Here is a 16699-nt window from a genome sequence, read left to right on the forward strand (position 1 = left end):
CACTTTGATCTGTGACAGCCTTGGCTGATGTTTGCAGAAAACCACAGAAATGTGCTGGGTGCCTTCAGGGCACCCTCCTGTAAACTGTGCAAGACCAGCAGCCCTCCGGCACAGGTGTGGTTAGGAGCACCATCAGGAATTACACTGGTCTCACAAACTGGCACTGTGCAGATTAAAGATACGTACAGGGAAAAGAACGAGGACAGACACTTTAATGGCAACAGAAGACAAAGATTTATTTTTTACTGACTTCCAACTGGTGCTAGATTGTTTGAGAGACATCTAGTAAATCTGTAAGACCACCACAGATAGGACTACGTGTGCATATTCTGTCTATCTTGCTACCACACCCTCTCTTCATAAAGGCACTAACTATAAATAAAATGAAAACAGACAGTTAAAATTAGGCTAATGCCAGGGGAAAAAAAAGGATTGCTTGTGTGGAATTCTATGTTTATGTTTGTATACATTCATGCGTTAAATGCACAATTTTAAAATTAATTAAAAACATCACCTTCATTTTGGCAATACGACTGATAAAATGAAACATGCAGAAAACACCGTTGAACAGAACTCAGTGCATAATTTTGTCAGAACAGAGCAGTTCTTTATCACCCTTTATGAACTGGGAGTACATTCATATTACAAGGTAAGAAAACCTTGAAACAGACAACATCTGGCTTCTGTATAACGTATCTGCTTTTCCACATCTCTGATATCTTTGGATAGTGAAATCTATGTGTATTTGAACCCAGGTTAAATTGTATGGTTATATTTTAACAGTCCTCGTAGTGCAGCAAGGCAAAGCACAGCTGCCAGCGTTCACTGTTCTATTTCCAGGCTATCCATTTTCAGGTCAGGTGGTTTAAAGCTCATCACTTCTTCATAGGTAAGTTCTGCAGAGAGGGGATATGAGAGAGAGAAGAATTACATGACTTTCTCTAATTTCTCTTTATGAGAAAAATATTCCAGACAGAACTGTTAAATGCATGCGTGACTTGTAGTCTGTATTTCCAGCCTCATTAATCTATCTGGATCGAAACTCAGACTGCATTCACTAGTTCTGTTAACTCGGATACATTATTTTATTATGGTAAAATGTGTCTCCCCTTCACCTAATTACTGAAACACAACTGGCCCTGAAATGGAACCATCAGTTATGCTGTCAGATGACCTTACAAAATGATGTAATGAAAGACAAAATGTAATGCAAACTGGAATCTTTAAAAGCACCAAAACAGGTTTTAAGATATGCACTTTTAGCCACAAAGAATGCTCTTTATTATCTTTGTCAACTTCCTACAACGTAAATCACGTGCAACAATGCACTAATGCCTTTGAATCCAGGTGGTTTAGTTTTTTTTGTATTTTATTGTGATTAACTTAAAGATTCTCTGACAAAATGTTCTTTTTCTGTCTTACAAGCGTGCAGCAATTCTACTTTTATCCAGAGAGGTCTAACTAGAAACACAGATTGACTCCATTTTATGCTGCTTTTGGAAGAGCCCTTTATCTTTTCATGCTGACGTCGTATTTTGTGCCTTGCGCAGCAGTGACGCATAGCATCGGTGGCCACCCCCAATGGATTTTCTCAAGCTAGATAACGTATTTGAAAGATCAAATCCAGTCCATACATAAATAAATGGCCAACTATGTGTTACTTCAGGATCTGACAGCTCATGAACATAAAAGTGGACTGAGCACTACTATAAGGGTACACGAATCCTACAGTTGGGTCTTGGCTACGCTCCAGTTGCGCAGCATTCAGTAGCAGAGCACATCCAATGAGCAGTGTGCCAGCTTTGCTAACAATTGAAGGAGTCACCTGAAGAAATTCCACTTACAGAGCCCTGGGGCTGAAGGATTTGTTGGGTGACTCAGTGCTCCATCTGCAGCATCTAAAGAGCACCTGGTCGCAGGCAGCCAGATATGTCAAGGAGCTCCTGGCTGAAGTCAGTAAGGCAGTGCCTTCATGGATCAGGTGCCTGGGACTGTATTATAAATTACGCTGCTGGCTGTGCACTGCATGCTTATGAAGCTCTTTCCTCTGCTCTCCTGTCACCTAGTTAGCTGAAAGTACAGATGTTATGCTGAGATATGTGAAACTGGAGCAGCAGTGAAGAAGCGATAGTGCGTAGCGTTCAACTCTGAATGGCATTTTCTTGGCCTCTGCATTTTGAAATATCTTCTAACTGATTAAACATGTCAGAACAAAATCTATGAGCTTGGGCTGCAAACCTCAGCTGTGCAGCAGAGGTCAAGGAAACTCTTAAGTGCCCAGTGTGTAACACAAAGTGTCTGAAATCTCATTTTGCTTTGGCTGCTCAGTGCCCCTTGGGATCAAGCACCACTTTTAATTTGAACAGAAAAAGAGAAATATGGCACTGATGTCTGGAGAAAAATGGGTCAATATTTCATTAACAATTCAAACATTTTATGCAAATTGTGACCTTTACTGTCACCTTATTAAATGTGCCCCACGTGGTACTTGAAAATATTTATTTTCCCAAGCTAAAAATGTGGCCAGGAGGAAGAGCTGCACATTCTGTGCCAGTATAGTTTTGAAATGGTTTTCTCCTGTATAAAGAAGGAATTTCATCTGTAGTTCCCAAAGCACAGTGATGTAAAAGAATATGGTACTGCTGTAGAATACGCTGCCCTTCCTACAGAATTCACCAATTCATCAGTTCAGAGTCAAGCTAAGACTGTTCTTAATTATTTTAACAAAGTTCCTCACAAACAGAGATCAGCTTTATTGAATTGCAAACTGTTAAACTTTCCTGTTAAGGACTGTCAGCTGAACAAGCAGCAGAAAGCAAATCATCCATTGGTAAAGAAAACTGAACACACCTTCTCACTCCCAGATTTTGCATACAGAGCATGGCTAAGGAGCAAATGATGCCACTCTGCCACTCAATCCTCATTTTTTCTACATACTCTCTAGGACTCCAGAAAGCCTTTTCAGGACTCTAGGAGGCTGCTTTATTGAGGGAGACCCACGAACTATCTTTCTCTGAGGTGTCACAGAATCACAGAATGGCCAGGGTTGGAAGGGACCTCAAGGAGCATGAATCTCCAACCTCCTGCCACAGGCAGGGCCACCGACCTCCCCATTTAATACTGGACCAGGCTGCCCAGGGCCCCATCCAATCTGGCCTTGAACACCTCCAGGGACGGGGCATCCACAACCTCTCTGGGCGGCCTGAAGGTGTGTTTGCTTTAGTCAACCTCCTCAATGCCCAGGATAAAATGTGGCACAAAATGCAGAAAGTCAGCGCAAGGACATGAGGAAGGTACGGGAGGTCAGTAATGTTCACCACAAAACTAGCTACTGTGCTCATATATTTTATTAAACTTTTCTGGAGAAAAAGTTATAGAATATATAAATAGAAACAGAAAAGCAATTATTTTATAGATTATGTATTGATGAACTTAAGCCAAGGAGAGGACTTTATTAATAAACAGGAAGAATTAGTTTTCTAGAACATTTCCCAATTTAAAACGTTGAGTAAGGATGCTTTAGCATAATATATCCTTATCAGACATTGATGAAATATGAAATTGGATTGTGCTTTTTAGTATACTTGCAAACTTACTGTTTAGCCACATTATTTCTGTGATGCTATACTGCAATATGATCATGATGCAAGCATGAAATTAACTACTGAAAAAACACTGTTGCAGTATTTCTCAGCGATGGGTTTGGAGTTTTGTCACTCCAAGGTAAGATCATCTGCTCACAGCTCAAACATGATCAACAGCATGCTTTATCTATTCCCAATTAGCTGGCTGTATCAAGAATGATTAATAAAATACACATGTACGTAGCAATTTTTCGTTTCTGAAGAAAGCAAGGCCAGAATCCCAAATAGTGTCAGCTACTATAAGACTGTTACTTCAGCTGAGGATCTGGCCTGCCGGATTAAAAGGAAGATGAAATGAGTGGTTGCATGGTAACTAGTGTCAGCTTTTAGCTAAGATTAAACTTGCTATAGGAAACCTAGTCAGGAGTTATTAGAGGGATAATGGGGGGGAAGGGAGAAAAATCCAGAGAGAAACTACCAGCCCTTCCACCACTCTACTCACATGAACACACATGGACTGTCCTTGCATCCATGAAGTTTAAGACTTAAAACTGCTCTGGTCAGAAACAGAGCAAAACTGTTTCTGAAGTCAGGTTTTGTTCTGCTGACCACATTAACAGCTGTGTGCAGTTGTCTGTTACCTTTCCACTCTTCTATGGTTCGCTCTTTATTCTCTATTGACTCATCATAGAGCTCAGCCTCAGGTTCATCATCCGGATCGTGATACTGTACAAAGTATGGATGTGCAAGGGCTGCAGAGGCAGTAATTCGTTTATCACTGTCCAGTATCAGCATCTTCTCAAGAAGGTCTACCGCTATGGGAAAAAGAGAAACTAGGATCAAAGAAGGGACCATCTAGAAGTGAAAGAGAAGGCAACTGTTTACATGCTATCTGTTCTCACCTTATGCTCATTTAACATTATTGGGAAAAAAAACAAAAACAAAAACCAAACCACAAAATTTAAGCAATATAACAAACAATTTTTGAAGATTTTATACTGGGAGTAAAACTTCCAGAGTTGGAAGAAGCTTCTGGTTTGCTTGTGGTGTGTGCATCGGTTCATGATAATCTATCTGAAATCTGGTTCACCTCTTCAGACATTCACAGCCTTGACTCTGAAAACACCTGCGTGCCTCAAGTTAAATACCCCACGTTGTGCACCTGGTGCTTAACATGGTCCCATCAGACAGAAACTCCAAAAGAACTTTACAGGACCTACCACCAAGTAAATGGTGTTTAAAGGCAACAACTGCAGATTATTAGAAATGAGAGAGATTTTTAAGACTGAAATTGGCCTTATATGGATAGTTTGCCACAAATTATTATATAAAATGATTGTTACTGCCTTCATATATGTACTGTCATCAAATTCCCTTTATAATATCAGTGCATAGCACGTACTCATGGAACACATGCAAACAGATTCCATTTTTGGTAAGCGTTCACAACTACTTATATTTGTAAAAATAAAATTGTATTTCAACAAACATAAATAATCCACATCTTAACTCAAAATGTTTCCCTCTATACTACTCTTGAATGTGCATTAGATGAAACAAACTAGGAAGTGTTGCAAGATGTTTCAGATGACTCGAGCATCTTCTTTGCCATGTCACAATAAATGATTCATAGGAAAATGTCTTATGCACAGGCAGATCCAACTGGTTAAACACAATAACAGCTGTGCCAGATCAGACCAACAGCCAGTCTATCCTGTGTCCAACAATGGTTCATAAATTCTTAGGAAACAATACTCAAGAGGAACATTCAAGCAGCTCTATTTCCTGGTGTATTCTCCTCCTTGCCAGCAATTCACAGCTCCTGGCCTTCCTGAGCCAGAAGTGATGCCTCTAGTCCAGATCCTGTGACATTTTTTATTATATATAGCTTGCTTTTGCTTTTCACCCACAGACTGTTTTCACCCACCAACTTTTCCATTAGGAGGTTCCAGTAATCTCCAGAAACAAAAGATTTGGACTTCACAAAGGAAAAACAGTCTCAGGATGAAAGGTTAAACACAATGCTCTCTTCACAGCACCAATTATCACATGGGATCACATAGCAAAGGAAATCTTCGGTTCATATGTCAGTGAGAGATTTAAGCTGTATCACTCTGACTTTCTTACCTAATGGATTGGCACCACGAAATACTGCTTTCAAATCCTGTTGAGGCATATGTGGAAGAGATTCAATGTACTTTCTTGCCTAGGAACAGATCAATATACATACCACATGCACAGAGGTTACATTTTGCCCAATAGTAACAGTATCACCTCTAAAAAAAATAATCAAATACTCATCGCATTTCTTACACATGGGAAACCTTCTAAACAGTCACTCATACAAATGATTATTAGGCAAGAGAGTTTGAAACAGGTGTACAATTCTAGGGGCTCTATGTTAGTACTCAAGTTCTCATCTGTGCAAAATGGTTCACTGATGTGTATCCCCAAGAAACACATGAATGGAGCTTTCAACCAAAAATCACCACCTAAATAATCTTTCAGTTACCCTCGGCAAAGTGGCATCATTCAATGTTCTTCCTTTCCTTCTCTCTCTCCTCAGGTGAGCAGTAGTTTCACCAACCAAAGAACAAAGCCTGATTCTCCTAGGGCACAGATTTTCAGACGTTTAACAGAACTTACAGCTTGCCTTGTCTCCACAGCTATGAAAGGCTCATCCAAACTCCACTAGGAAGGCCTACACTCATATCTGACCCACAGATGTTGGCGTGATGCCTGACACCACATGATCCAAGGAACGGGCGGAGCAGATAAATCACTGTTATTCAGTGAGGAGGCTGAATGCTGATCACAAAGGCTACAGACATAACCAGGAGTTCTGAAAACAGCTAAAGAAGCAAGTTTGTTTCCTACCCAAACTGATAGCAGCCATGTCCTGGTGCTTGGGGTCCCCACGGGCAGGATGCTGCACTTTCCCTTGTTGAACTCCTTGAGGTCACTCTGACACATAACCTGCACAGACCTATAGCCACATTTAGGAAACAGATTCTGTTCCCTACCTTTCTCTGCCATCTTAGTTTCTGCAGCTACTATGAATCCATATAAAGGTTTTTTAAATCATTACATTACATAGTACAGTCTTTTTAAATGGTGTCCTAATTTAACAAGGCAGATCTTTATTTTTTTTTCCTACTGTTTCAAAGCTATAGGCACATTCTATTATAATTCTAGACTACCATTAGTGACATTTCAGAATCTTAATAAGGTTCCCATCCTAATGGAAGTAAAACTTCATGACTTATGTCTCCAACATACTAAAATGCTATTACCATTTTCCCTTTTTGCTGTAGGAGCTGACAGCTAGGCTTTCAGCAGCTGTAGCCAGAGAATGATGTTTGAAGTCTATACAAACACAGGATTCACACCACCTCTTTTATGCCCCTACATTTCACAGAGGTAGAAAACACAAACTAGAATGTCAGAAATATGTTCCTGGGGCATTAGTTTATATATGTGTATGAACAGTGCAGCAGAAGAGAGCTTTTGCACATTCCTGCATGGAAGCTATGGACTAGGCAGAGACAAGACGTACATTTATCTCATAACAAACATCTGTGGATTTGAGGATTAGTTTTTTCTATGCTGACATCAATTAACATCACTAATCCAACCATGACTGAATAAGATATGGTCAAAATTACCTCCAACCAATGCAGACCTGTCAAAGTATACTTAGCAACCATTCAGCTGCATCTATATATTTGCCACTTAAACTCAACTAATAGAAATTAGATGTTTAAATAAATCTGAAAATAATGAAGTTAAAACCTGTACTAACAATGAAAGACTGACAAAACAGCTCAGTAACTTGTGCTGAAAAATCCTGTTGATTTTTAGTTCTCATTTATTTGACATTCTACTGACAAGTGAAAATAGGCTTGAGATTTCAGATAACCTGTTAGAGGAACAGAAAAAAATTGCTCACAAAAACTAGCTCCATTAAGTAATATCTAAACTGTAAGGACAAAAAAAAAAACAACCCCAAAACATGGTAAAGAACGAGAAGGAAGGAACGGAATAGACACTCCCACACATGAGACAATTACTTCCAAACACGGTATGCATCTTCTTGGCACTGCTCCTCCACCTCAGTAGCAGAAGCCTGGAGGTGACCTGGCCACACTCTCACTCATTAACCTGTTTTTTTGTGTTCTCCCTATGCTCTATAATTAGCCCCTATGTCACAGTTTCAGAATCCCTATGGATTACTATGTCTGTTTAAACAAGAAATCTAAGACAGAATCGGATACCATCTCCAGTAAGTGTTTATGGTATTTAATATTGCAAAAGTCATAGAATCTTAGTAACTTATAAAGGCTACTCAAGTTCCTGTCTTAACACAGCACAGTACAAGATTTGATCCAATCCTCTGGCATAAGGGCTGATCCTCTTCCTGCACTGTGGCTCACAGGCACTCAGTAGCCACAAACTCCAGGGCTGCACACTGGTGTGTGCTGATGAGGTTTCATCATGCTTGGACTTTCAAGAAAGGTACTGTTGGTTTTAGGCTCCCCTACTCTTTCTGCTTACTCAAACAACTAGCATTTTCTTTACTGAGTTCAAAGAAAACCATCAGTATACACATGATCTGAAAAACAGCCATCAGGATTAGACTGATGTCTATATAGAAAACGTTTAAGAAAGAAGCTGCAGCTCAGCAGGTATCTGTGCTGTTGTTTGTCTGAATTTTTACACCCTGCCCATCACACGCCTTTATCGGCCAATGCCACCTCTCATTCCTTGCAGCTCAGCTGGACACACAGTTATTACCTTAATGGAATCGTGAGTGTAGCTTTAGCAGGGAAACAAAATGGAAATAGTCTGTCTACTGAATAAGGGAAAAAAAATTACGTGGAGAATTAAAAATCACATTATTAACAGTACAGATACCACCATTAAGAGTGGACCTCACACAAGCATTCAGAGAGATGAATTAATATGAATTTCACATTAGTGTATTATTCCAAATAAGATCACTCACACAGAACGCATTATTTGATTCTGATATCTCTGTTCCCTCACATCCGTGGAAAATGTAGAAGTGAAAGCGACATCAGATTTAATAATAACAATGTAATGCTCTGAGCTGAATGTCAGTTAGAATTCTTTTACTGTAAGTATAGCAGAAAAAAAATCATCAGGATCAATTAATTGCAAATTCCTTTGAAACAGGAACAGGTATCAAAATGAATCCAGCTGACAGTCAAGGTATTTGGATACCTCAGAAAATAATGTTTTCTTAATGGTGCTATTGTAGCACTAAAAAAGAAAGATCATCTTAAGGCATCTGCTCATTTCCAAATCAGATATGTCTGTCACACAGTTAAAGAAGAATGATAAAACATTGGCTAACTCAATGAAGCTGTGAACTCACGTGTTCTGATGATATCTTCTTCAGAAGTTCAGAACTGGGTGTACCCACAACTTCCATTATTCTCTTTAGTTGATCAATATCTACATTATTTCAGGAAAATCAAAGGCAACGTAATAAAAGTAAATGTCAGACAGAACTGCTGGGTTAAACAATTCATGAGCTTTCACGCAGGTGGTTGTTTAAAACTATTAAGCAAGACAATTCCATTTTAGTCCATTGGATGATATAAATTCACACCTGCTTAAACCTAACTTGGAGTACCTAATTCTTTCTTTTCTATAGCACTATGTGAATCTCTGTCAGGTGAGCCAGTATGTGAGAAAACTGCTTGCAAAAACATTGCTTCCCTGTCCCAGCTTCCTATTTAACAGACTCTTCAGCTTAAGTTTAATAGCGCAATTTTGTTTCTGAAGGACTGAAAAACTGTACATCATACCAAATTGGAGTAGATTACTAATCTGAGAGCTGGTAAAAGGAAAAATCTCATTTGGTAGCTTTAAACTGTTTTATATCAGTGTCAAGATTAAAAACTTTAAAATGTGCATTTTTAGTTATCATATACGACCTGTAAAACACAATACATTTTTCCCCAGAGAATGCTATTTTACAACTTTAACTGTAATCATATAATTAATTACATAATTGTAATCATATAGTCATAGGCAATACTTTATAACAGCAGAATATCTTATTTCTTCAAAGCTGGATGTACTGATTTTTCCATGTAGTACATAACCAGGCTGAAGCACAGTGATCATCCAGATGACGGACATCTGAACAACGCCTGTGCTTACAGTAGAGCCTAATGAGGCTGAGCATGGCAGAAGAGTCAGTGGGAAGTCGTGGCCTCTCACTTCTCTTAACAGCTTTATCAAGCAATTCTAATATGATGCTGTTCCACACCTGGCAATGGTTTGGTTTCAACATAAGCGCTGGCTTTTGGGGAGGTTTAGAGTAGTAAGATATGTCAACATCCAGTACAGAAGCACGGATGTTGTTTCTCACATTAAAAGCTTTCTCTGATGCAGTTCTTTTCTCCTTCCTCATTAATATTACTGTTTTATTTTACTACTCTCCTCAGCACCTGTTCTCTTATTTCTCCTGCCAGCACGGGCAGTGCCAATGGAATCCACAGCACAATGCTGGAGAAAAGAAAGCATTCTGTCACCTCTGTGGCACTTCTGGAAATTCTGGCTTGTTTTGTAACAGGAAATGATATCCCTATTTATTCTCTTACTACTGAAAAGTGGTTTGTTGTTTTTTTTTTTTTTTTGCACTTGAGGAACTTCCAGCCTTAGAGCAGTTCTATGTCTTAACACAGTATTAGCAGATCAAAAAACACTGTCATTACTCAGCTTCATTTTTAACATCTGTCATTTATATAAGACACACACGTGGAAGAAAACTGTTCTGTTGTAACCCGGCTATTATTTAAATACAGATACAACACAAGGAAGAAACGTAACTACGGTTTAGGAACATCTGCTCCTGTTTCTTTTTCTACTGGATGGTCTCAAAAATTGTTTATAGTTTTAGAAATTTGTTACCTGAAAAGCATTGTCATACATTTGATCTATTAGAAAAATAGGTTCAGGTTGCTGGCTGCAATGAGTGCCAGAGTCTGGCCCTTGAAGTGCCAGGCGATGGAGGCAATGCCTGTGTAAGGTGCGACCAGATAAATGACCTTCTCAGTCTGGTGGCCTGCCTGAGGGAAGAGGTGGAGAGGCTGAGGGCCATCAAGGACTGTGAGAAGGAAATTGACTGGTGGTGCCAGGCCCTATCGGCCCCGAGGTCCCAGCATGTGACTGTGGCTCCCTATGGGGCATGTGGTCTCCAGTCGCCTTGCAAACAAGTGACGGAGAGGAATCGACAGACAGACTGTGCTCCGGATATAGTGAGCCCCCAGTCTGCTCCTTACCCTCACAATACTTATGTAGAACTAGGGGGTGTGGGACTGGGACAAAACTCTCTCCCAAAAGGGCAAGGTGATATCCACTGCTCAGTGGCGGAGCCTCTGCCCTTTTGTTGCCGAGCAGAGCAAAGCTGTTTGAGAGAGAAGGATGGGTGGAAACAGATACCTACTCGGCGTTGTGGGCGTCCCCCCCCCAGATCATGCTCGGTTCCCCAGGTGCCTCTGCGGAATAGATTTGAGGCCCTGGAACCCGAGGGAGAGGTGTGTGCAGGTGTGGAAGGAGGCCCACCTGTGAGGGTGCCTCGGGGGAAGCGGTCAACCCCGCGCCTCAAGACTTCCTACACCCGAAAGGATAGAAGGGTGGTTGTCATAGGCGACTCCCTGCTGCAAGGAACTGAAGGCCCTATATGCCGGCCCGACCCTACCCGCAGAGAGGTGTGCTGCCTCCCTGGGGCTCGAGTCAAAGACGTTGCTAGGAGAATTCCCAGACTGATCTGCCCTTCTGACTACTATCCGCTATTGATAGTACAGGCTGGCAGTGAAGAAGTCGGTAAGATAAGCCTGAAGGCTATCAAAGATGACTTCAGGCAACTGGGGCGGGTAGTTGAAGGAACAGGTGTGCAGGTGGTTATTACATCTGTACCTTCAGTGGCAGGAAACGATAGTGGGATGAGCCTAAAAACCCATCTCTTGAACAAATGGCTTAGGAGTTGGTGCAAACGCAGGAGTTTTGGTTTTTTTGATCATGGGGCAATTTACTCGGCACCTGGCATGATGGCTGCAGATGGATGCAGCCTGTCTTCACGGGGAAAGAGGGTTCTAGCTGAGGAACTGGCGGGACTTATTGACAGGTGTTTAAACTAGGTATGAAGGGGGAAGGGGACAAAATGACGACCGCTGGGACTGAGGGGGCAGTTCGAGGCTCCAAACAGGACTTGATGGGTGGATACAGTGGAGTTCAAAGGCTTGGAGAGAGGTGGAGGGATGCTGCTTCTCTTAAGTGCCTGTATACTAATGCGCGTAGCATGGGGAATAAACAGGAAGAGCTGGAGTTCTGCGTGCGGTCGCGAGGTCATGATCTCATCGCGATCACGGAGACATGGTGGGACAGCTCGCATGACTGGAATGTTGTCATGGAGGGCTATGTGCTTTTTAGGAAAGATCGGCTGGCTAGGCGGGGTGGTGGAGTTGCTCTTTATGTGAGAGAGCAGCTAGAATGTATTGAAATTCACTTGGGGGAGAGTGATGTAGCAGTGGAGAGCTTATGGGTGAGAATCAAGGGGCAGGCTGGTAAGGGTGACACTGTTGTGGGGGTGTACTACAGGCCCCCTGATCAGGATGAGGAGGCTGATGAGGCCTTCCAAAAGCAACTGGATGTAGCGTCACGTTCCCAGGCACTGGTGCTTATGGGGGACTTCAATTATCCAGATATTTGCTGGATGACCAACATAGCCAGGCACGCACGGTCCAGACGGTTCTTGCAGTGTGTTGAAGACAACTTTCTGATGCAGGTGGTGGAGGAACCGACGCGGGGAGGGGTGTTACTGGACCTTATTTTCACCAACAGGGATGGACTTGTTAAGGAAGTAAAGGTAGGGGGCAGTTTGGGTTGTAGTGATCATGAGATGGTGGAGTTCAAGATCCTGAGCGGAAGAAGCAAAGCAATAAGTAGGATTGCTACCCTGGACTTTAGGAGAGCCAACTTCGATCTCTTCCGGGACCTACTTGGAGCTATCCCGTGGGCTCGGGTGTTAGAAGGTAAGGGGGCCTCTGAGAGCTGGTCAGCATTTAAACAGCTCTTCTTCCAAGCTCAGGATCGGTGCGTCCCTGTGAGCAAGAAATCGGGAAAAGGTGGCAGGAGACCTTTGTGGATGAGCAAGGAGCTCATGCGCAAGCTCAAAGGAAAGAAGAAGGTCCATGAAATGTGGAAAAAGGGTCTGATCGCTTGGGAAGAATATAGGAATGTAGTCAGGGCCTGCAGGGATGCAACGAGGAAGGCTAAAGCCCATCTGGAATTGAATCTAGCTAAAGTGATAAAGGATAATAAAAAAGGCTTCTTCAAGTATGTTAATAGCAAAAGGAAAACTAGGGAGAATGTGGGCCCCTTACTAAGTGAGGGGGGGGTCCTCGTAACGGGGGATGCTGAGAAGGCGGAGATACTGAATGCCTTCTTTACTTCTGTCTTCAGTGAAAAGGCTCCCCTGCAGGAATCCCACACCCTGGAGGTTAGTGAGAGGGTCTGGGGAATGGGAGACTTCCCTTTAGTCAGGAAAGAGGACGTGCGTGAGCGCCTAGGCAGTACTAAGGTCCACAAGTCCATGGGACCTGATGGGGTGCATCCACGTGTGCTGAGGGAGCTGGCGGAGGTCATTGCCGAACCGCTCTCCATCATTTTTGAGAGGTCCTGGACAACAGGGGAGGTCCCTGAAGACTGGAGGATAGCCAATGTCACTCCGGTCTTCAAAAAGGGCAAGAAGGAAGATCCGGGTAATTATAGGCCTGTCAGCCTCACCTCCGTCCCTGGGAAGGTGATGGAACAGCTTGTGCTGGATACCATCTCCAGACAACTGGGAGAAAAGGAGGTTATCAGGAGTAGTCAGCATGGGTTCACCAAGGGGAGGTCGTGCTCGACCAACTTGGTGGCCTTCTATGATGCTGTCACATGCTGGGTGGATGGGGGAAGAGCGGTAGATGTAATCTACCTTGATTTTAGAAAGGCGTTTGATACTGTCTCCCATGACATCCTTATAACAAAGCTGAGGAAGTGTGGGATAGACGAGTGGACAGTGAGGTGGGTTGAGAACTGGCTGACTGGCAGAGCGCAGAGGGTCGTCGTTGGTGGTGCAGAGTCTGGCTGGAGACCTGTAACCAGTGGTGTCCCCCAGGGGTCTGTGCTGGGTCCGGTCTTGTTCAACATCTTTATCAATGACCTTGATGAGGGGATAGTGGCCACCCTCAGCAAGTTTGCTGATGATACGAAGTTGGGAGGATTGGCTGACACGCCTGAAGGCTGTGCTGCCATTCAGCGAGACCTGGACAGGCTGGAGAGCTGGGCAGTAAGAAACCAGATGAGGTTCAACAAAAGCAAGTGTAGGGTCTTACACCTAGGGAGGAATAATTGCATGCACCAATACAGGCTGGGGGATGAGCTGCTGGAGAGGAGCTCTGCAGAGAGGGACCTGGGCGTCCTGGTGGACGACAGGTTGGCCATGAGCCAGCAGTGTGCCCTCGTGGCCAAAAAGGCCAATGGCATTCTGGGGTGCATTAAGAAGAGCGTGTCCAGCAGGTCAAGGGAGGTGATCCTCCCCCTCTACTCTGCCCTGGTAAGGCCTCATCTGGAGTACTGTGTCCAGTTCTGGGCTCCCCAGTACAAAAAAGACAGGGATCTCTTGGAAAGAGTCCAGCGGAGGGCCACAAAGATGGTGAAGGGCCTGGAGCATCTCCCCTATGAAGAAAGGCTAAGTAAACTGGGTCTGTTTAGCCTTGAGAAAAGAAGACTGAGAGGGGACCTGATCCAGGTTTATAAATATCTGAGGAGTGGCGGCCATAGTGGTGAGGCCAGTCTCTTTTCAGTGGTACGTGGAGACAGGACGAGGGGAAACGGACATAAGCTGCAGCATAGGAAGTTTCGCACGAATGTGCGTAAGAACTTCTTCACGGTGAGGGTGACGGAGCACTGGAACAGGCTGCCCAGGGAGGTTGTGGAGTCTCCTTCTCTGGAGATATTCAAGTCTCGCCTGGACGCCTACCTGTGCGACCTGGTGTAGGGAACCTGCTTTGGCAGGGGGGTTGGTCTCGATGATCTCTAGAGGTCCCTTCCAACCCCTACAATTCTGTGATTCTGTGATTCTGTGATAATAGAAGAACTGTACAGTATTTCTATAGCTGCATTTTTCTGCTTTTACTTAAGGATACAATCATCTCCTGGAAACAGGGCCTTCCCTTTCAATAACTCTGCCATGATGCATCCAACAGACCAGATGTCAACTGTCAAAAATAGAAGAGAGAAATGTGTAGGATGACTCAAAGACATCATTAAGTGGAGTTGTTTCCATATAGATATACTATATCAGCTGTAGAAGTCTCTGTAGTCTACCTGTTTGATTGTAGTGCATCCAGTTCAACATGATTTCTGGAGCTCTGTACCATCTTGTTGCAACGTAGCCTGTCATTTCATCATCGGTTTGTCGAGCTAAACCAAAGTCTAAAATCTACAGAATGATAAAAATAAATAGAAATAGCTTTTGTTACTTTTGTTATAGATACTGATCTTCCCCATTACCACCCCAGTGAGGGCTGGAACAAGAGGATCTTTAAGGTCCCCAGCAACCCAAGCCATTCTATGATGGTTCATATCTGAGCCCAAGTATCTCTCCACCAGTGAAGTAAAACTGCAATGCTGTGCATGAGCTCCTCTGCTCTCCCTGCTGTGTGCTGTCTATGGGGATCATAGAGATACTTCCACAGTGATGAGTTTGGCCCTTTGCTTTCCAAGAAAAACTTTACACCTTGCCTAATGTTCAGTTTTCCTCTTGCTTTTTGAAAAACAAGCACTGTTGCTATAGAAATGAAACACTGCCAACTGGGAACACTTGTATGAAGTGCCAACAGCAAATGCCACTGGACATTTAAAGCATTTAAAGACCAGGCAAGCAAATCACAAACCCCAGAAGTTCCGTTGTTTTCGTCTCATGTTGCTTTCAGCACTGTTGCACGCAGGCAGCATTTACCCAAATCAAGCAGTGTTCTGATGTCACTAGGAGGGGAACATATATCCTGCACAACAAGGTACATTTACATCATGTGCCATCTGTTTTTGATAGAGCTCCCCCAGTGAAACAGCAGGGCTCAGTTTAGGTACACATAACTCATAGGCACGATGGCAGAATGTTCCCTTCCTTACGTTCTCTCTTAGTGAATTTACATTGACAGAAAGTTACTTCAAATAATTTTTTCTGCTCATTTCTTTCTTTCCATTTTTAAATTAATCCATGTCCAACTAACTGTGGAGCTAAGAGGTATCCCACACTTTAAGAGGTGCTGAAAGGGTAATATTCAGGTTCAGTGCTGTTTGCTACCTGACTATTCAGCATCTCTTCAAACAGAAACATGAATAAAACCAGTCACAATCCCATGCTGAGATCCAGTGTTATCTATTAACCTGATGGCAAATCCTTTTCACTGGGAACACAAACATTTTAAGAATATAATTCAAAATTATGCATTTATAATCTAATATAATGATAAAAAAGTCTAAAGAAAAATGCTAAAGTATAAACAAACACATAAACATATTTACTTCTAATTAACATTAAGACTATTATATATTTCTATAAAAAGATACATGAGACAAATAAGGCATGAATAAGGGCTTGAAACTTCAATACCAACATCTCCATTAATATAAGTAAGCGTCAGCAAAATTTTTTTTTTTATAGCTGATGTCTTCTATCAAATGTGTATACACAAACATGTCCTACATCTTTTTGCTTCTATTTCCTTCTTGCTTGTACTTGGAAATGTCCACTAGTTTGTTCCATTACAAAATAATTTGGTATTAGAGGAAGGAAAGCTATAAAGAAAGCAAACAACAATGTAGTAAAAAAACAATATAGGAAGAAATGTGGACAGATAAAATAATAGAAAACAAGATTAAAAGGTTCTTACAGTACAAAAGCATGGCACACATTTTAAAGTGAATGATCAGAACCAGATGAACGATAACATTTCACAGATGCTGAACATATACGCGTAAAAACATTAAAGGGATAATCATGAAAATTGCTGAGCATCTGCAGCTCTCAC

The 16699-nt window shown here is 42.3% G+C and overlaps 2 protein-coding genes across 3 annotated transcripts in view; one reads left to right on the top strand and one right to left on the bottom strand.

Annotated features, from left to right (window-relative positions):
* Window positions 1-210: 210 nt before the first annotated feature.
* The window catches only part of MAPK11 (mitogen-activated protein kinase 11), a 33934-nt gene continuing 17445 nt past the window's right edge, over window positions 211-16699 (bottom strand). For both annotated transcript variants that reach the window (XM_085218269.1, XM_085218267.1), the window contains 6 exons: window positions 14991-15105; window positions 14810-14881; window positions 8983-9062; window positions 5712-5790; window positions 4226-4399; window positions 211-896 (listed from right to left, as the gene is read on the bottom strand). In XM_085218269.1, coding sequence (XP_085074395.1) covers window positions 823-896; window positions 4226-4399; window positions 5712-5790; window positions 8983-9062; window positions 14810-14881; window positions 14991-15105 — 594 coding nt within the window. In that variant the 3' untranslated portion in view covers window positions 211-822. The remainder of the gene's footprint in view (window positions 897-4225; window positions 4400-5711; window positions 5791-8982; window positions 9063-14809; window positions 14882-14990; window positions 15106-16699) is intronic.
* LOC146545224 (uncharacterized) lies at window positions 11761-14519 on the top strand. Its single transcript, XM_085218281.1, has 3 exons — window positions 11761-12486; window positions 12588-12652; window positions 14468-14519. Exons 1-3 carry the CDS (start codon window positions 11761-11763, stop codon window positions 14502-14504), a joined length of 828 nt encoding a protein of 275 aa, XP_085074407.1. The 3' UTR covers window positions 14505-14519.

Source organism: Meleagris gallopavo, chromosome 1 (genome assembly GCF_905368555.1).
Source record: "Meleagris gallopavo chromosome 1, MGAL_WU_HG_1.1, whole genome shotgun sequence".
Taxonomy (NCBI): domain Eukaryota; kingdom Metazoa; phylum Chordata; class Aves; order Galliformes; family Phasianidae; genus Meleagris; species Meleagris gallopavo.